Raw genomic sequence first — 21,703 nt, forward strand, 5'->3', positions numbered from 1 at the left:
TGGACTCCATTCCATTGCTGCTGTATTGGTGTGCTGGTGTGTGAGAGAGATTGTGCTGCACTGGTCCTTGGCCTCAGCTGCTGCTGGTCTCTCAGCCTTGCCTGACCTGCTAGGAGAAGAGAAGACGTCTAAGGTAAGGCAGTCTTGGGGTTCTTGTTATTATTTTAGTTAGTAAAAGGACTTTTTAAGACTCAGAGTCCCTTTACTTATCCAGATTTGCCCATATCTTTGCCCATATCTTACTTTAGTGAGAGGACTTTTAAAAGTGCAGTGTCCTTTTACTTTTCCTGATTTGGGTGGCTTGGATTTCTTGGGGTTAGGGTGAAGGTTTTCTAGGGGGGAGGGGGTGGTAGAGTTCCTGCACTGTTAAACGTCAAGGTTTTTTTACTGTTTTAAAAGGATTGTGTTTGATTTGTTGATGCTGTGTTGTGCTACTGTTGTTCCTTTTCTCTTCTGGTTCTTGTGGAGCGGGGGGCTGTTTGGCTTAATTTTCACTGTTAAAAAGGGTCACTTTTTTAACAGTTGTTTCTCAGTGGTCTGTTTGGATCTGTTGTTGTTGTTTGGATCTGTCCACCGCTTCTCTTGTTTGAGAGCTGTGTTGTTTGGGACAGGGCTGGAGAGCTGGCATCTGTAGATTGTGTGTTCTGTGGCAGGGAAGCTGGCACATGGATGAAAGACCCAGAACCAGCAAGCTTGTTGTGCTTGGCCAGCTCTCCCCATGTTGTTTGGGGCAGGGCTGGAGAGCTGGCATCTGGGTTTGCTGCAGCCAGGTCTACAGAGCAGACCTTGAGCAGATTGTGTTTTGTGTGGCAGTAACATTAGCAACTGGGTTTATATTGGTTCCAGGCCAGCAGGGTTCATAGAGTAGATAGATGGATGTAGTGCATTTGGGTCCTGTAGTACATTTGGGTCCTGTGGTGTGAAGTTAGGTTTGGCTTTGGGTTCCCCTGGAATGGGACCCCCTGGCCCAATCTTTTTGGGACTTGGGGGGTTTTGTAGGGGAGAGTCCCCTGCGAGTTACCTGCAGTTTTGGGGGCTCTCCCTCAAATCCCCTGCCCTCTAGTAGCCTCTAATTATGCCCTATGTTGCCTTTGATTTCAATGGCCCATAGGGTATAATGGTGGGATGGGGCACCCTCTTTGGGTGCCCCTGGAATGGGACCCCCTGGCCCAACCTTTTTTGGACTTGGAGGGATTTGTAGGGGAGAGTCCCCTGCAGGTCCCCTGCAAATTTGGGGGCTCTCCCTCAAACCCCCTCCCCTACAGACGGCTTTCAATATACCCTATTTTGCCATTGGTTTCAATGGCCATAGGGTATAATGGGTCCATATATTTGGTAATAGCAGCGCATCTACCGTATATGCAGCTATTCCGAGTAACGGTATTCGGAAATACACGGTATTCCAAATTTTTTGGCCCCATGTATTTCCGAATCCGTGTAAATCCGTATTTATTTTTTTTGCATACCCCTAGTAGGATAAAGGGATCATATCACCCTAGTGTTGAAAGATCTATAGTGGCTGCACATTTGTTTCTAGGCACAATTGAAAATGCTGGTTCTTACCTTCCAAGTCTTCAATCGCTTGGGGACACAAACTCTGTAAATCAGGCATATCAGTCTATTCCAGTGCAATGTAGTAATCAGGTTCCTTCCCTCCACGCCACCCCCACTGTGATGTGATGAATCTTAGAATTGGACAGGCATTTATAAAAATACTCAGTTGAACATACTATTTTCCATATGTCAGACTGTCAAATCATTAGGTTGGATCCAGAGGTTTATGAGCAGTGGCTGTTCCACTCATGCAGTGTCCAACAAGGGGGGAATAACGTGCAGGATGGGGAGAAGGCCTGCAAATATCCATTAAGACTGCTGGTTAGACTTGGACACAAACCGGTGCACAAATCTGGCTGATTTGTGGTTTGTTCCAAACTGCTTTGGCATTTGGTGATTTTGGCCCTTGCTTCATTATTCCAGACAGCCTGACACTGATTCAGTCAATTCCTAGGAAACACCAGGGGGGGGGCTTCGGGGAGCCCTAGAAACACCCACAGCAGTTGTCCATAGCTTGATTGGCAGTTCTGGGAGCCAATCATGAAGCTCCCACTTTGCATTATGAAGAGAGAAGAGTTAGTTGTTGAAAGCTGAAGCTGTGAGTGATTCCTCACTGGCATTTGCTCTGCCCCCATGCTTCTCCTTGCATCAGCACAAGCCATCGATTCTCCACCAGTCGCTCCGCAGCACCTCTTGCTTCAGAGCTACTTCCAATACCCGTCACCGCAACTGGATCTCCAAAAAACCAGCATCCTGTTGCTGCAACAGTAATAGGAAGAAGCTGTGATGCAAGAGGCGCCAGTGGAGCAACTAGTGGGGAATCCATCGCTTGAGCCAGCACAGGGAGAAGAGTGGGGGCAGAGCAAATGCTGCTGAGGAATCACTCTGAGTTTTCCTGTGGGCATCTGCTTCAAGTGGCTATAGCTTGGACATTCCAAATCCAACTGTCGCCAAACTTGGAAGGTGGGTGGAGGAGTGCCTGCTGAAGACTCCTGGTGAGTTTTACACCTCCTGAACCAAATGAACCAACGAACCATGAACTGGTTCAGGCAACCTACAAATTATGAACTGAAACACTATTTCCCCAGTTCATACCCATTCCTTCTATTGGTTCCTGTCCTGTGTTCTACACTGTTCCTAAGGGTCTCCTGACCCTCATGAAAAGATATGGGTGGTACAGGGACCTGAAAAACATTAAACAGTTCTGTTTCATTGGTAGAGATCTCCTAGTGATTTTTTGAAATTGACTAATTGCATCAAGATATCCCCAAATACTGCAAACCTTTCTATATCTTGCTCAGTTTTCCTACATTTCTGTATTCACCCAGTACACACACTGCAATTTCAACTACATGTTCATACCCCATTCAGATAGGAGCTGCAGTATGCAAGGACAAGGTGCTTCAGCCATTCACCTCAAAAGCTGACCTGACCTGAAATGGCCCAGAGGGATGCTATTAGCCTTGATGTAGCTTATGCTTGTACTTACACGGTATATCAAGGTTTCCGCAATGGGCCAGGGAACCAAGTTTCCAGTATGAAACTTCATACACACATGTGAATACACAGGACTGGGGAAAACATAATGTGTAGTTAAGTCCATAAATGCATTCACCCTTGGCTTTGTATCCTTAGGAGGAGAGAAACAGGAGGCTTGCAAAATGTCTGGTGAATCAGCATACAACATATGTGAGCAGAGAGCTATAGCTGGTTTAGTAGATCACTAGCTATGTAGGCCTGCTCTACCACTCTAACTTAGATATGCATTCTGAGAGAAGTGTACAACTAATTCTCAGTGAGACTGACAGGTATGGCACTTGCCTTCATATCTGCAGCATATCACAGACTATGTGTTTGGCTGCTCGAAAGATAACACTGTTTCAAATAAACCTCAAAAAATCTTTACGTTTTATTTCTGCTTATTAGGTGTCACAAAACTCATATATCATGTCAGGAAAAGCCTATTTATATGTTCAAAGGAAGTATTTCTTGTTAATGGACTCCTCAATCCAAGCATGTAAAATAAAGTGAGACAAGGATACATTTATTTAAAACAACACCTTCATCCCGGAAGAGCAATGAAGTTTTGAGGTCCAGTATGTCTTTTCATCAATCCTGCAAAGGTTATAGCTTTGTGCCATAAGCCACAGAAGTAAGCTTATAATTACAAGCCATGCCATCATAGGTCAACATCATAAAAATTATTATACTTTCCAGCATAGTGATTCTAACATGAACACTTGCTGATATTCACCTTTCCACCTTCCATATTGCTTTGTAGGACATACATATATTCCAAAATAATGGAAAGAATTTAAGACTTCTCTCAGCTTAATTTTTTTTAAAATCATGTATATTGCAGGTGGCTTAAATATAGAATGCCTTTTACTAATATAGCAACTTTCATAGTTGAACATATGAAGATATCATATACCAAGTAAAGTTTATGAAGCTCAGAACTATCTAGAAGCCAAAAAGCATCATCTTGAGCACGGAGAAACCCAGGAATCTCCCCCTTCACATACCTCAAAAGGTTATGCAAACTGAGTATTAAATTTAGTGCATCACAACAGATTAAAACATGATTGTTTCAGTCTATTGTGCAATAAAACACAGTAAGAAAATAACAGTCTCATTTAACAATCAATTTTAATTTTCTTTTGCCTAGAGAGGGAAAATTATTTTCTTGATTTAAAACTACCACATTTTAGTGCCCTATTATTTGAGGTACACTTAGAGCAATTATGTATCTACATACAATCCCATGCATGCTTACTCAGGAGTTCCACTATAGCCAATAGTAAAGTGCATAGCATTGTAGAACTGAAAACTTTGCTTATGGAGTCCAGAGACCATTCATTCATTTGTAGATCACACATGATGAAATAGATCACAAAATGTAAAGTTAATCTCAAAGAACAAAACGAAACTAACAAAAATACTATTGCATCCCTTCTTACTAGAATATGGTTTCATCGCTACATTATTTTATTTATTTATTGGACTTATATCCTGCCTTCCCCGCCGAAGCAGGCTCAAGGCGGCTCACAACACATAACTTACAATAAAGACATTTACATTAAAAGCACTAAACAGTTTAAAATAATTTTATTTATATTTATTTATTTAAAATCAGTTTCAGCTCCTAAAGAAGGAACTGAAAACAATTTTGAGATTATTGCTTTATGGGCCAGTACCAAGATACTAAATTTATAAAGCTTTTTGAAAACAATATTAAAACAAAGCCTATGGTTTGTGGATATATATAAATCCATTTTTTAAACTCTTAAGATTTGGAATGAATGTTCTGTAAAGAAACACATCTGGAAAGAATAGCACATCAGTATAGCACTGCACTTTCAATTTAAACCTTTCAGGTCAATATGAGTCCACTGTGGTATAGTGGTAACCAATGTTCCTTCTAAGCTGCAGAGTCTTGTGAGCAAATATTCTACTTAGTGAGCTACTGATATTAAATTTGTGAGCTACTGGCATTATAGTTGTGAGCTACTGAATAAATTATTGTGCTCTGGGGTCATCCTTCCTGAGCTAAGACAAAAATGTGTGAGCTGGAGGCTAAACATCTGTGAGCTAGCCCACGCTAACTCAGCGTAGAGGGAACACCGGTAGTGACGATGGATCCAGAAGACCCAGATTCAAATCCCTACTGCTCTGAAGCTTGATGCATAACTCTCTGTCAGCCTAACTTATTCCATGATGTTTTGAGGATAAAATGAAATAGGGGGAAATACTGCATGCTACCCTGAGCTCACTGATGGATCAAGAGAATGAAAATGTCCTAAATAATTTCCCATAGGAGTTTCATGAAACCATCTGAGTATTCCATAAAGACAGTTGCCCTTTTTGGATAATGAACAGGTCTTGTATTTCACTCAGAAGATTTCAGCACATTATTGTTTTTCAGGCTCTGAGTTCCACCCCACCCGCCATGGTCTAGCAACACGTGCAACAGAGAATGAAATACATATGTGCTTTAGTCTGTATGAAAACACAGTGCCTAAATTCCAATAGGGTGGGGAAAGATAGCAAGCTTCAGATTTTCTGATTGTTAATAAATATTTTGAAGATGCACTCCAAATGTTTTGTCTCTAATAATTTCAGTTTCGAAGTCAGACAAAAATAAGCAGATCAGAAATATTTTATTAGTATATTATCATGTACTTCAGAATGTTTAGAGAATCAGCAAGGTTGTAATATCCCAGGTTGCTGTATATATTGTCCAAAAAGCCAACAGAAAATCTCTCTAAAATTCTTAAGAACGTAAGAACATAAGAGAAGCCATGTTAGATCAGGCCAATGGCCCATCCAGTCCAACATTCTGTGTCACACAGCGGCCAAATTATATATATATATATATATATATATATATATATATACACACACACACATACACACACAAACACACACACACACACACTGTGGCTAATAGCCACTGATGGACCTCTGCTCCATATTTTTATCTAACCCCCTCTTGAAGGTGGCCATGCTTGTGGCCGCCACCACCTCCTGTGGCAGTGAATTCCACATGTTAATCACCCTTTGGGTGAAGAAGTACTTCCTTTTATCCGTTTTAACCTGTCTGCTCAGCAATTTCATCGAATGCCCACGAGTTCTTGTGTTGTGAGAAAGGGAGAAAAGTACTTCTTTCTCTACTTTCTCCATCCCATGCATTATCTTGTAAACCTCTATCATGTCACCCCTCAGTCGATGTTTCTCCAAGCTAAAGAGCCCTAAGCGTTTCAACCTTTCTTCATAGGGAAGGTGTTCCAGCCCTTTAATCATTCTAGTTGTCCTTTTCTGAACTTTCTCCAATGCTATAATATCCTTTTTGAGGTGCAGCGACCAGAACTATATTTTGAGTTTTACTCAAAACTTTATATTTTAAGTTTTACTTCTACTATATTTTGAATTTTAAAGTCGGGAAAGGTCTTATATATACTTCAAAAAAGATGAGAAAGAGGCAAAGAAAACTCCTGTTTGGTTAAATCAATATTTGATGTATGCTAAGCAAAAACAAATCATAATTGCAGAAGATATAATTATTAATGGCTATTAGCATAACAATTATATGATATCTTACAATGTTTAAAGGCATTATGTCTTGATTACTCAATGCTGGGGGAAAACAAAAAAAATGCTCTTCATATGGCTTTTCATGGATATCCTACTTACCACTGCTGCACACTGCCAAACTTGATAGAGTTGTTCCACCAAGGTGGTTCTCAGTACCAAAGCAAATATGAATAAATATGAATAAAGTTAGGACTAAAAGATTTCAAACATCTTGCACTTCTCCCTCCCAGGAAGGAAAAGATTCCTCTCAGCACTGCCAAATGTCATCAATAGCAAACTTGTGTGTGTGCGCACGCATGCACACGCACAGGGATGGAAAGTGGGTAAAGCATGCGAAGCTGTATTGTGGATATTCCACAACTCAATTGATGAGGGCCCTTCATTATTACATACTTTAAACTTGACTATAACAGTCCAAAAGCAACAACAGTGTCTGAATTGATCTTATGGTACTTAAAAAGCTACTTTGTAATACCCAGGAACCTTATCAGCATTCCTTAGTGAGATGACTAGTAATAACAAAATGAGATTCGCCAGAAACCATTTCCCCTGTTACTACTGGTATTTTGCTGTAACACAGAGTTATGCCTGGAGAGTGCTACATACATCCCTAGGGTACTAGTTCTATTCACAGAGCGTAATGTTGAGGCTCAACAGGTCTATCTAGAATATCTTGCATAACCTTCTGTAATAATCAGAAGCTGAACAGCAGAAATGTCAATATGGAAAGTGTTACCCTGAAAAATGGAAATGCCGTTGCTTTAAAAAACTGGAAAACATGGATACGTACTACTTTAGAGAAAAACAATTATACCATTTAATCATATTTCTACAACACTACTTCCTTATTTGCATGGATTTATGCCTCTGACACAGCATACCTGTGTTCGTAGAATTTCACTTTTTGACAACTGCATATCACCCGTCAGCTCTTTCACTGTGATGCCTAGTGGCTCCAGACGCTTGCTGAAGTAATTTGTCATTTCAGCTGCCAATGCCTTCATTGGAGCAACATAAACAATCTGTACCCAAAAAAAAGGACACCAGCATGATAAATGAGCAAAGAGCACAACATTGTTGGTTCCACAGCAAGTGATACAAATCAGAGTTTATTGTGAAATATGATCCTAACACTTATAGAACACCCACACCTCATCCTAATAGTTGTATACGGAAAGTAGTTACCTGCATGGGGTAAGCGTGTAGCTGTTTTAAAGACAATAGATTTTGTTTATACAGGCTTATCATTTTGAAAATTGGTTCTGCATCAAAGCTTAATATATTTTCAAAGCTTTTCACATGGGTAATAAGATTTTCAGAAGTGAAAAGGGAATTACAGACCAGCAATGAAGTAAATCAACAGGCTCTCTCCCTACATGACTTGGGGGAAAATACAATGTCCTTGAAAACTTTTTGAATCCACATAAATGTGTATAACTCTATAATGGGTTATATCTTACAAGTTATAAAGATGTCCTGCGGTTCATTAAATTCCTACCTTAAACTCATCCTTTTTGATAACACCTTGCTGAACATGTTGACGAATTTCATGTAACACCGTTAACATTGCAATGTTAGTCTTTCCCGCTCCAGTGGGTGCACAAATTAGCATGTTCTCATTTGTGTTGTAGGCAGTCTCAAAAACTATGGACTGGATTCGATTTAATCTTTTCATGCCTTTAAAGGCAAGTTGCCCGATCTGCATAGAAAAGCAGTATTTAAATAGTTAATTAAAACAGCTGCCGCTGACAAGAAGCATATAACAGAAAGGGGGTTTTACAATTCAACAACTTTCAAAAAATAATTCATTTCTTTTCTCAGTATCATCAAAGTTCTTAATCATTAGTCAGTGGTAACTCTTAAATAATATAAATATCAAGATTAACTCAGTAAATAATTACCTTCTTTTTTCCATTCCATCTCATCTTTTTAGATGTTCCTTGGCCTTCCTGGAGGAATTCTAGAAATTCCGTTCATTTTCACAATACCCCCTTTTTTAGTCCATCTGTACTGATATCATCACACCCATTGCATGTTAAATGCTTACCACTCCAATCCCATCTTTTTCTTGTTAGGTTCACTCAGTTGCCCTCATTAGCCAATTCTCTTTCACATACAAAGGCAGAGAGCCAGCAGGCATAACTCCATATAATCTTATAGTGCAGCTGCGATGGACTGTACTTTTAAGAAGTTTAGAAGTGTTGTACAAACAACTGTAGGATTATGAAGGGATAATTCATCACAGAAACAGAGAACCTTGAGTGACAGGCTGCCCCAAGCAAACAGCCTGACCAGAGAAAGTCTGGAGAGAGCTGCATGCTGAGGAGAGATTCAGTCAAATTTCTACCTTGACTGAGTTGAGTCTGATTTCAGCCCTAGCTGAGAAGAGTCAAGTATTGACAGCTTCAAAATTCAGCCCTGACTAAGAGTAGTTTAACACAAACAGGAAAACTGGAGGAAAGATAGTAAAGCAGTTTGGGATGTAGGTGAAGTCTCACATTCAGACCAAGGAAAGAGGGTAGATCTTCTAGAGAGAGAATAAAATTCCCTACCCAGTTGAACAGGAGGTTAGCTCTGAAGAGTGCAGAGATCCCTAGTCTGGTGTGGTTAGAAAGTGCCTTTAGAGACCTTAAGAGTTAGAATCTCAAGATAAGTACTGGTGTATCAAGAGAAGGGGCTTGAATATTGGAAAGAGTGCACCAGCCTTCTGGAAATCAAGAGAGTCAGAGAATACTCAAAGAAAGTATACTAGAGTGTTTTGGAAAATGCTGAAACAAAAGTCTTTCAACATAAAGATTAAAATCACTGTGAATAGCTTAAAAAATCACTCAGCCTGAAAAATCAGAACTAATGTATGTGCATGTATTGGTTTTACCTCAGAAATTTCAGCCCTTCACGCCTTTCCCTTCTATGTTAAATAAAATATTTTTTTTTATTTTTGAATTTCAAAATACCTTGAGTGCCATTTAAGTAATTCAAAGTTAAAAGTGATCCCAGCCCCTCCCTCAGGTTGCACTGTGACAGAGTAGGACAGCCACAGTTCTTCAGCAAAAAAGAAAACTAGAGCCACAATTCACAAAACTAGAGTCACAGTCACAAAAGTGAAAGAAAAACAGAAGGAAAATTGTGCCTCAAAGATAGGGAAAAGGACAGGGGCTATCATAGCAGCTTCAGAGAGAAACAAAAATTGTTATCATTCTGGCCCAGAACCTCTTAATAAGAAATACCAGTCCAAGCTTTAGCTCTTTCTAAGGTTTAAATACTAAAGTGGCAAAATTCTTGGTACTAAAGTAATCCTGATGAGTTAGTAAAAAGTCTTATATAATGGTCCGAAGGCTAGCTGTCTCATTATGGAATTTCTAATACTGATGTACATTCTTACTGCATGGTTAATAACCTGTTTGACTGTGCTGATTATTCTCTTCAAAGTATTTCTGATTATAACATATTCTAGATCCCCAAACATGTTAGGAGCATTGTCCCTTCATCATAAATCATGAGTTGCAACATCTGTCAGCCAATGGCTAGACTGGGAGCATAAAAAACCAGCCAAATAACTAAAAGTTAGAGGCAGGAAAAAAAAAGTTTTCTTTGTTGCACTCAGGCTATTCTAGTGTGAATCAGAGTCCAATTGGAAAGTGGGTCTCCATCAGATGTGTATCTTATGTATCCTTCTGACCATATTAGTAATATCATCTAAATTGAAAACCAACAGATTAAGAATTAAACAACCCACAGTTAATCTGTGGAACCTACTGTTACTGAACACTGACATCTATTACTTTTAAATCCAGCCATTCCTCCAAAGAACTCAGGATTGTGTACATATTTCACCTCTTACAATTTCATCTTCAACAACCCTGTGACGTATGTTGGGGATGAGAGAGGATGACTGGCCCAAAATTACCTGGCATGCTACACAACTGAGCAAATAATCTCAAAACTGAATCTCCCCAGTCACACTCCGATGCTCTTTAACCCACCATACTATGCTGCCTTTTATACTAAGATGCTACAAGGGCATATGGATTCTTAGAAGATAAATGCACATATTGGAAGCACCCTAAAATAACTACTACACTTGACTACCAAATAATGTGGACCAACAAGAGATGGGTGTCATCATCACACCCTATTTATAAGCACTGCTGGGCCATCTGGCAGATCACAGAAAGCTGAGCTGGAGGAATTAATTTGCCTGAGTCAGTAAGGAAGGTTATGTGTGAATAAAAATGTCACCTTTCATTAAACTTCGAGTTTTTTTAAAAAACACATTTCATAACGTTGTTTTACACAGTGCCATTAAATAACTGACGTTGAGACTGTGAAAAATGCCCACTTTATTTTTAGTTTCATTCTTAGAAGTACGCCTTGATGAGAGTCAAAGTAGTAATTCAAGCTCAAAGTTTTCTGTTCCAAGTGTGATCAATTCTTAAGCGTAAAAGGAGAAAAACAGAAGGGCAGAAACGGTTTTCAGGAAAAGAATGGCTAGCGTTGACATGCTTTGAATAAAAAAAAGAATGGTCACACCAGGCACAGGAAAGAAGGTAGCAGCAGTGAGCAATTGTGGATTTTTTTCAAGATGGGCTGGAAGTCTGTCAAGTAGCTACTCCTAAGAGACAGTGAGAACAAAGAATCAAAAACCCAGGTATAATGAAGAGATCTAAGAGAGTTTTTCAAACAACTACTTCTAAGACACAGTGGCATGAAGAAGGAGCCTCAATTTATTTGAGCAACTGCACATTTAGTGGCAGACGAAGACCTGGAAACCCAAGCCCAATGTTTTATTCTAGAGCAGTAATATGGAGTAGGGAAATGTTTAACCCTTTTCCTCCTCAAGTATCTCCTCCCCTAGTCCATTTTACTTACAGTGCAGCAAATATGCATATAGAAACGTGAACAGAAAAGCAGTTTAGTGAGAGGAAAGTACTGTATAAATCCCATGCTACACCTCTCTGCTGTTCCATATTGCCCACTAAATCAACCTTATGGCAGTTATTTTGGTTGAGACCCAAACTATAATCCCTTTTGTGCTTCCCAGCCCCACCAGCTGTTTGTAACAGAGCTATCTGTAATGTTGAAACAATTTTGCACAGTTCAACTTTCAATAATGGCTTGTGTTCAAATTACCCAGGTTTATTCAAAACTGCACAGAAAAAAATCTACATTTCTGCCATTCACAACAGTAATTCACCTGTTCTGCAAAAGAGTCATAGGATGGGGGGGAACACAAATCAAACAGCATACAAGTATTTCTTCTAACAAACAAGATGGACCAAGGCAGCCAGAGACAAGGCAATGGTAATAATAAGGCCATTTCAGCTGAGACCACTCTTCACAATCTTGACAACGTACAGTATTCATTGGTAGTGCCAATGAATATGAGCTGACCATATCTTCTGTTAACCCTGTGAGTCCTTAAAAGAAAGGCAATTTTATATAGCCAGATGTTTCTTTATACTATTAACACACACGCATGTGTGAACACATGTGAGTGTTAGTAATATAACATCTATATTATGCTGTTGCTGCTGGTGCTGGCTTGCCTGAGCAGCACATATTCAAGCCTCCCCGCTACAGTTATCCACATGGTGCTCATGGTGCCACACCATCCCACCTGCCTCCCTCACATACTTGGTGGAGTCAGTGCCTCTCTCAGTTTCCCTGCTGCCAGCTCTTTCATTTTACTTCCTGCCTGAACAACTTTCTTGAGTGCCTCCCTGGTGTTGTTAAGAGATCTCTCAGTTTCCCCTACCCCACTTTCTTGCCTTTTAATGATAGCAGGAGTGCATCTCTTGGGCTTCCCGATCTCTGGTTCATTCACTCATCCTACCTGCCTGCCCCCACAAACTTGCTCACTTGTCTACCTGGTGGCAGCTGATCCTCTTTTGGCTTTCCTTCTACCTCCTTCATCCTCAAGATGTCTGCTCAGCTCTGTTCAGTCCTATTTTTTTCCCAAACATCAAAACCACTTTGTTGAAACACCTCAGCAAAATCTGCATGTTGCAGTACTAGCATACATAAATATGACTTCATCTTAATCTAGTTTTACATTTGTCCCAATTTTAGCTAATGCTGTCCGAATCACATTAGGACTTCATTGATTGCGATGTATGTTTGTTTGTTTTTCCAACCAGATTGTATGGTCGTAGAGAGCCCTGCCCCTGAACCACAGCCACCTGGACCAGCCAGAAGCCTCAAGAGGTCTAGATCTTCTATTTATGGTCTTAGAGAGCCCTACTTCTGCTCCCAGGAGCTGAACCACAGGGTTCTAAACCTGTTACCAGAGGATTTTATCTTCTCTCAGGTTCTCCTCTGAGGTTACCTGCAAGCTTTCTGTAACTCCAGACACTGCAAGATAGGAAATGTTCCAGTTAAGTAAACTGCTAAAGTTAGAAAGAGTGTAGGATGGACTGGAAGCATTCTTAAGGCATACACAAAGGCCTGCAAAAACGTACAGGATAGAGAAATTGATAAACCCCCAAAACACCAAGGCTTAACAGCAGCTATTCCTTACACAGATCCAGCACTTTAACAGGCAAAATAACTCAACCTACTCAATCTCCCATACTGTTTTGTTTTGATCATCTTTAAACCAATAGGATGTTGGAGTGAGACAAATTACTTCAAAATATCATTTTATATTGAGAGTTGCCAGACTACTATATTTCACATTTGTTGCATTACTTGTGCTTGTGTTCTCGGCTTCCTTTTGTCCCAATTAAATTTGTCAAACAGAGCTTGAATTTTTTGAAATACAAAATTACTAACTTTTAATGGTAATGTGGTCAACACAAAGAGATTTTTTTGGTGGGATTTTCATTTTAACTACCAAAATCCATCCCAGCCATAATAGACCAATTAGACCAATTCTGCAAATCATTTTCTGTCTTTCTTAATAAAGGTCTTAGATTTTGTTGAATCATTTTTTCTAGATTGTTAAATATATATATACCGTACATATACACACCCAAAACTTTAACAATATTCACACAAAACGAACAAAAATAAATGTTATATAAAATAAAGGACCAGGTTTGTTTTGCCAAAATCTTCATCTGTGGTCGATTTTCACCAAACCCACCATAAAACAAATCCACACAGATATGTTTATATATAAGCATACATACATGCATAGACACAAGTAGGAACTTAGACTTATGATAAGGAATCCAACCTTTCTCTCCCTGCATCCTCCCTGTGCCAGTCAATTGCCAGGCAACATCAGCTGTTGGCAGCACAACCATGCCACTCTCCTACTCCAGCGTACCCACCCACTCAGCAGCATCGGGGGGAGCTGGCAGCTCCTTTATCACTCACCTGCACTCTATTTATCTGGGCCTATACTGTGGTGGTGGGAGGTCAACTGTACTTGCTCCTGGATGACCTTCTATTCTCTTCCCTGATGCTTGCCCCCAGTGCTTGCCCTCAATGGTGAAGGGGGGCAGTGGCAACATCCACCCACCTGCCTGAAGTGGGGTTTGGGGGTTGTCAGCAACATTTCGTATTGTTCCCATCACATAAGGATTCCCACTTCTACCTCCTCACCTGCTGGTCTACAGAAAAGTGGGGGTGGGGTGTATCAGAGTATGCAAACTTCCCTCCCTACTAAACTAACTTTGCTGGGGCTTGTGCAGACAATGTGTTCCTTTGTGGGAGAGGGGTTTAACCCCTCTCCATTTTTGTTCAGATTTTTCTGCAAAATGTCTCCCTTCTGAATCTGGCCCCATTCACTAGCTATTAATCTGCATGGTGAAAGGGAGAGAAAGAAGCAGAAAAGGGTGAGGATATTGGGGTTGCTAGGAGGAAGAAAAGAGGAAATAGTGTGGGGACAGAATATGGGGGGGGGGGGAGAGGTGCTCTATAGTAATCCTTGCAAGTTCCCTACTACACAACAGCACCTGGCCTCATGACAGTGTAACTGGGCCATAGTTTTTCTAAGCTGAAAGGTGTAAGAAAGGGCAGAAACTGAAGACAGTCAGATAAAGGTAGGGTGTTTGATGGGTGGGAAGGAGAGAAGGCAATGAGAAAAGGGGAGAGGATATGGGGGCTTTCAGGGAAAGAAAAGAGGAACTGGAGGACTGAGATACCTCTCTAATTATTTGTCAGTTCCTACTTGTAAAATAAAATTTTAAACCTGCTAATAAAAGCTGTCCCATTAAGCTAAATAAATCCATTTTTCCTTTAAAGATCAATTTCAAATCATTTTAAGAGAAGAGTAGCCAGCATTATATGCAATGATTAAGAGCTTCAACATTGGGCCGGAAGTCCCTTCAAATCTCTGCTTGATGATGAGCTTTAGATAAACCATTATCTCTTCAGACACCTTGTCAGGAATGATAATGAGAGCAATCTTACAAAACTGAAAAATGCTTACATTTCTCATGAAGAAAAATGCTAGCTATTATCACTATTAGAAGTAGCATAAATAATATTAGAATACAGATGGTCAAATACTGGTTTTAAGGACACTGTTCATCTGATATGTGATTTGATCAGAGATGAAGGAGAAGGAAGAAAACATTTAAAATACATTAAATGTTGTAAGCAACTTCAAGGACTTTATAGTTGAAAAATGGAATATAAATATAGTAATGAATAAATAATAACTAAGTGATAAATGACTAAATAAAATAGAATAACAGCAAAGCTAATTTAACCCCATGTACTCGTGATCCACTCAGGGTAATTTTAATGCAACATTTGTAGATATAAATTTTGAGCCTTTATGAGCATAAGTTGAAAAGATTCAGAAATTTAAACAGAATATGTTCCACAGAATTGCTTAAGAATTATCAATATATCTAACTCTCAACATAGTCAGATTTGTGGATACTTAAATCCAAAGACTGGAACATAAACAGACAAGTCAGTTCTTCCTGCAAACCTGAAAAATGTCCGGATTAGCAGAGAAATTTGAAATCTAAAAAACAACCACATACACATACACACATTGAAATCCCTCCCCAAAATAATGGAAGCAATGTCTGTAGCTTTAAGATATAAATGCCCTCAATGATGGTTGCTGAGTAACCAGAAATTTATTGCTAGCCTTCAAGCCTTGGTGTCTGTCAGTAAAAAGTACTGGGGGAGCAGGGCTCTTTCCAGGGCTAATTGAGGGAGGACTCATTGGAGCCAGGCTCAGCAGCAACTACAAGCAACTTGATACCATACAAACTGCACAGTTCATTGAGGCTCAGCTGTTTAACAGTACCCTCCCCCCTCATCCCCCCCCCCCAAAAAAAGCCAGTGTAGTATAGCAGTTACAATTCCATACTAGGATCTGGAAGATCAAGGTTTGAATCACCACTCTGCTGTGGAAGCTCACCTTAGACCAGTTATACATTCTCAGTCTAACCCACCTCACAGGGTTGTTGAGAGGATAAAATGAGAGGAAAGGAGGAGGATGTAAGATGCTTTAGATCCCCATTGTGGAAAGCTGCGATGTAAGTTCGGAGATCTCATGAAACAACATTGCTGAAGATTCCAAGCCTCAACATCAGCATGGAGGAGGGAAAGATTAAGGCAAAAAAAGTATAATGTATGTAGGAGAGTTGGCAAAACTCAAAGTGGGAGGAGCATGAAACAAAAAGGAAAACTGAAGATAGAGGAGGGGATTAGATAAATAGGTGAGGGGGCATTAGGCTTCCACTGACAGGAATGTCTAAAGTTGCCTAAGACTGTCTAGAAATATTTTCAAAGAGACCAATGTTTTTTAAACAATGCAATCTGAGTAGTTGGCATTGAACTCAGATACATTGGATTCAGTTTGCACTTGATTATCCCAGATGGTGTTGCCTAATATGCTAATGAGTGTGTGACCCAATATGTTAATATTAGGGGTTGTGGTCTAATATGCTAATGAGTTGCTGCTGGGCTTTTTTCTACAAAAAAGCCCTGGGCCTAGGCATTTGCCTAGGGCAGCAGGCCGGGGGAGGGGGGCGGTGCGCCAAATTAGGCTTGTCCCACATGACTTCAAATAGAAAAACAATTATTTGCATTAATTTTGCCAGCCTGAATTATTCTCCTTTGGTGGAGCACTGTTTTTTTATTTGATAATTTTGTATGGCCTGCGAATGATGTTCCCCACCCCTGATCTACTGTTTTAGACTCTCAGTTTATATAATGTATGCCCAACTGAGCTGCTATTTATAACATATGTGATCTATCAAATTGTCTTGTTACGTTGATTTGGCTTTAATTATTGTTTTATATTGCTTTTAGAATGTTGTAATATGCCCTGAGCCCATTTTGGGAAAGGGCGGAATAAAAATTGCCTAAATAAAATAAATAAATAAAATAATAGAAAAGAAAGGAGATTTATGGATGTCACTCAGTTATGACTTTAGAGTAAGCAATTATCTTATAAGTTTGGATTTAGAAATAAGTATTTGTATTTGCCTCGTTTCTTTAATTTCTCTTTTTTCCTGTTTTTCTTTTCTTTATTTTTCTGTTTTCTATCTGTATGTTTGAAAAACTCTCATTTTCTAAATGGCCATCAGTATGCCTCTAGAAGCTTTTAGCTAAAACACCTGAAGTGGTGGCAGTCACGCTCATTAGATTGCTCCCATTACCTGATGCTGAAAGGTATATTGCTCTGAACATACAGGTTTCAACTAGATATCGCATCCAATGGCTGTCAACAGATCTATCCACTGTGATTTTGTGTCTAAGAGATGTTTATTCTTGTAGTACTTCTATTAGTTTAATATGTCTTTAACTCAACAAGCAAAAGTATTTCCTTCAAACAACATAAGAAAATAAGAACATAAGAGAAACCATGTTGGATCAGGCCAATGGCCCATCCAGTCCAACACTCTGTGTCGCACAGTGGCCAATATATGTGGCACATACACCCACATATACATACATACATGTTGGTCATTAACATCCAACAAACCATGTCCAACAGAATGCATCTGTCTGCTTAATTCCGGGTTGATTCTGGCAGCCACATGCCATTATCTTTTTAATAAGGAGGCCTGGCTGGCAAGCATTTATGGATCATGATGGGATGCAGAAAAACCCAATTAGCCACCCTCCAGCTGATCCTATGCCTACAGCCAAGATGCCAGTGACATTATTCTGGATGAGAACAGGTTTGCTTTTTTCATTTTTAAAATGATATACTGAAAACAGAAACAATGTAGAAGAGGCTTTGAGAAGAATATAGTGCAAAGGTGACCAATTAAAATTCCAAAATAATGAATTTAACTTATTAGGGTTTGTAGAATCTTTCGGGATCAAGTGCCGTGTTCTACTGGAGAAAGTTTTCCTTCCAGACATTTCGTTCTCAGCTACGGAGAACATCCTCAGTGGCGTTGCAGCCGGAGCAGGCGCTCTGACCTTCTTGGCTTCTGTGCATTGAGTTGTTGAGAGGATAAAATGAGAGGAAAGGAGGAGGACGTAAGAAGGTCAGAGCGCCTGCTCCGGCTGCAACGCCACTGAGGATGTTCTCCGCAGCTGAGAACGAAACATCTGGAAGGAAAACTTTCTCCAGTAGAACACAGCACTTTATCCCGAAAGATTCTACAAACCCTAATGATGTTACCAGCCGTGAAAACCTGAAATCTTTGAATTTAACTTAGTTTTGCAAACCAATATTTGCAATTTACTCATCTATACATACCCATGCCCCTTCTTCTTCCTTCAGTAACCCTTATTTCTCACCTTCCCTACATTACATCAATGCAGAATCCATTTTAAATACCTGGAGCAAGTCTCAGGATAGGAGGCATGTATTTTTAATAAATAAAGTAATAATAAAGTAATCCACAAGATCCACAAAAGCAAATGCTCAATCTGTCACAATTGTTTCTCAAAGATAGGGTGCCAGGTCCAACTCAAATAACTGGGGACTTTGGGGCTGGAGTCAGGAGACTTTGGGGGTAGAAGCAGGAGCAAGGTTGTGACAAGCACAATTAAACTCCAAAGGGGGTCCTGGCTAGGCGTGTGCATTCAATCAAAAAAACCACCAAATCACCCCTGATTCGGAAGTATACGGTGCCGTATACTTCCGAATCCATTTTGAAGCCATTATACGGGAGCTGTATATGGCTCCCCGTATACTTCCGAATCGATATTCAGAAGTATACGGAACTCCATGGAAAAGGCAGGAAAGGAGCTTCTGCAGCCTCAGGGGAGCTGCTTGGCTCCTTTCCCGCCTTTGGAAGCCTTTTCCCGCCTCTCCCATAGCCTCCCTGGGATGAGGGAGGGAGGGGGAGGGGAAGAGGAACCCCAGCAGCCAACCCAAAGCATGCATTTGCAAAATGCATTGCAAATGCATGCTTTGCAGGGCTGTTGTGTAGCTGATTGCTGGGCTAATCCTCCAGCCATCAGCAGCATTGTTGTTCTTTTGTTTACTTGGGTATCCAAGTAAACAGTGTTCTCTGGCCAATCACAGAGCAGTGGTATTTTTTGAAACTGCTCTGTGTAGGGCCAGATAACCTTTTGAAGGAGTCTGCCTGGCTGGACTCCATTCCATTCCATTGCTGCTGTGTTGGTGTGTTGGTGTGAGAGAGAGACTGTGCTGTATAAAGTTCCTGTATTGTCAAGTTTTTTACTGTTTTAAAAGGATTCTGTGTTTGATTTGTTGCTGCTGTGTTGTGCTGCTGTTGTTCCTTTTCTCTTCTGGTTCTTTGGGTGGGGGGGCCTGTTAGGCCTAATTTTCATTGTTAAAAAGGTCACTTTTTAACAGTTGAGTTTGTTGGCCTTTTCTCAGTGATCTGTTTGGATCTATTCTGTTGTTGCTGGTTTTGCATCTGTCTTGTTGTCCCTTTTCCTTGTTCTAGTTTTTTTGGGGGAGGGGGTTAAAAGTTAAGTTTCTTTCTGTCACGTTTTAGTTTTTTTAAATTACCTCTGGTTGGTGCGGGGGTTGGTGTGTGGGCTGGGTCACTTTCATGTTTTTATAGAGTTATTTTTGGAGTCTGAGGGTGCTTTCGGTTTGGCTAGGGCCACTAAATAAGCTGCCCCACTAATAAGGGTGTTTTTAGGGATTGTGTTTGAGAGTTGCGTTGTTTGGGGCAGGGCTGGAGAGCTGGCATCTGTAGATTGTGTGTTCTGTGGCAGGGAAGCTGGCACCTGGGTGAGAGACCCAGAATCAGCATGCTTGTTGTGCTTGGCCAGCTCGCCCACATTGTTTGGGGCAGGGCTGGAGAGCTGGCATCTATAGATTGTGTGTTCTGTGGCAGGGAAGCGGGCATCTGGGTGAGAGACCCACAACCAGCAAACCCCCTGCCCCCCAGTAGCCTCTAATTATGTCCTATGTTGCCATTGATTTCAATGGTCCATAGGGTATAATGGTGGGATAGGGGCACCCTCTTTGGGTGCCCCTGGAATGGGACCCCCTGGCCCAATCTTTTTGGGACTTGGGAGGGTTGTAGGGGAGAGTCCCCTGCAGGTCCTCTACAAATTTGGGGGCTCTCCCTCAAACCCCCTCCCCTCCAGGCAGCTTCCAATATACCCTATTTTGCCATTGATTTCAATGGCCATAGGGTATAATGGGGCCGTATATTCGGAAATAGCCACGCATCTACCGTATATGCGGCTATTCTGAGTACCTGTATTCATAAATATACAGTTTTCTGAATTTTTTGGCCCCGGATATTTCTGAATCCAATTTTTTCTGAATTTTTTTTTTTTTTTTTGCACACCCCTAGTTCTGGCAATCACATTTAACAGGACTGCACACCTTTTAAATGCCTTCCCTCCATTTGGAAATACTGGAGGATAGGGGCACTTCTTTTTGGGCTCATAGAATTGGACCCCCTAATCCAATCTTTTTGAAACTTGGTGGGTATTTTGAGGAGAGGCACTGGATGCAATGCTGAAAGCTTGGTGCCTCTACCTAAAAAACAGCCCCCCACCAGAGCCCCAGATACCCACAGATTGATTTTCCATTATACCCTATGGGAACCGATCTCCTTAGGGTATAATGGAATGCCCAGCAGACATTTCCCTTCCCCCCACCCCCCACTTTCTGATAACCCTGAAGAGAGGGAAGGGCTTCCAAACCAGGGGATTGGCAACCCTACTCAGGTAGGGTCAGCTAGATGGAACACAAGGATTCCATTATGCCAGGAGAATGAATGCTACGCTACTACTGTGGCTACATGTGATGCCTTTTCTGAAAAAGCCAAAGTGGCCTTTCCATAGCATAATAATGACTCTTTCCTCAGACTGGAAATAACACCCCTTGAAATCACCCAAATCCACTCAAGAACAACTGAAAGCAGGCCAGTTGCTAATTTCTCCTTGTGGTTGACTTATATGAACATGGTTGCAATGAGGCAGCCAATCTGAGTCGTGTCTGGGTGCCAAGCACACATCAGGGGAAAGGTTTCCTTGATATCCATGATTCTTTGAATGCAATTATGGATATTTTGACAAGACATAGTTTTAATCTGCTGAAAGCCCAAACAGTTTTCAACTTGGCTTCTGTTTTTTACTCCCTATAGTTCAGTGGCATGTTAATTAGCTTAATTGCTATCAGAACAAAGTTTATATGTGTGTGGAGGGGGGAGAAAGGGACTTAATTGTAAGTCTCCAATTTTCAGTCACATTCTGCAATATTCAACTTCCACACAAGGACAGTGTGATAATCACCATTCAATGTTTTCTTTCTTCTGTCCCTGCATTTCTTCCCTCACACAAATTATTACCTTTGCTAAGCAAGAAAACTAAAGAGCTCTGTGACAACTTCAGAATTAAACTAAATGTGGCATGAACTTGTGTAAGATTTTTGTAGGACTTTCATGGGATTGTGCTGAATCCCTCAGCCACTTTCCAGTTAGTTCTGCAATCAAATTAGCAATGGATGAATGATCTAATTAAGTACTTGACTTCCCCAGGAACAAAATAATGCATCCTGCAAAAAGGATGGAATTCTTACTCATTCCTCCTTTCCTTCTGCAGACCTCCAATTCTTCTTCATTGCTGTCTACCAGGTACAGGTATTTTTATTTTATTATATCATATTTATATCCCACCCTCCCCATCAGGCCCGGGGCTGCTAACAACAGTTAAAGCACACAAGAGTAAATTTTTACAGTAAAAT

General features: G+C 40.5%; 1 protein-coding gene across 2 annotated transcripts in view; it reads right to left on the bottom strand.

Annotated features, from left to right (window-relative positions):
- Window positions 1–21,703, bottom strand: part of ASCC3 (activating signal cointegrator 1 complex subunit 3) — a 407,532-nt gene that overhangs the window by 313,649 nt on the left and 72,180 nt on the right. For both annotated transcript variants that reach the window (XM_060237502.1, XM_060237501.1), the window contains exons 9-10: window positions 8,147–8,347; window positions 7,530–7,670 (exon numbers count right to left, since the gene is read on the bottom strand). In XM_060237502.1, coding sequence (XP_060093485.1) covers window positions 7,530–7,670; window positions 8,147–8,347 — 342 coding nt within the window. The remainder of the gene's footprint in view (window positions 1–7,529; window positions 7,671–8,146; window positions 8,348–21,703) is intronic.

This window comes from Heteronotia binoei, chromosome 1 (assembly GCF_032191835.1).
Source record: "Heteronotia binoei isolate CCM8104 ecotype False Entrance Well chromosome 1, APGP_CSIRO_Hbin_v1, whole genome shotgun sequence".
NCBI lineage: Eukaryota > Metazoa > Chordata > Lepidosauria > Squamata > Gekkonidae > Heteronotia > Heteronotia binoei.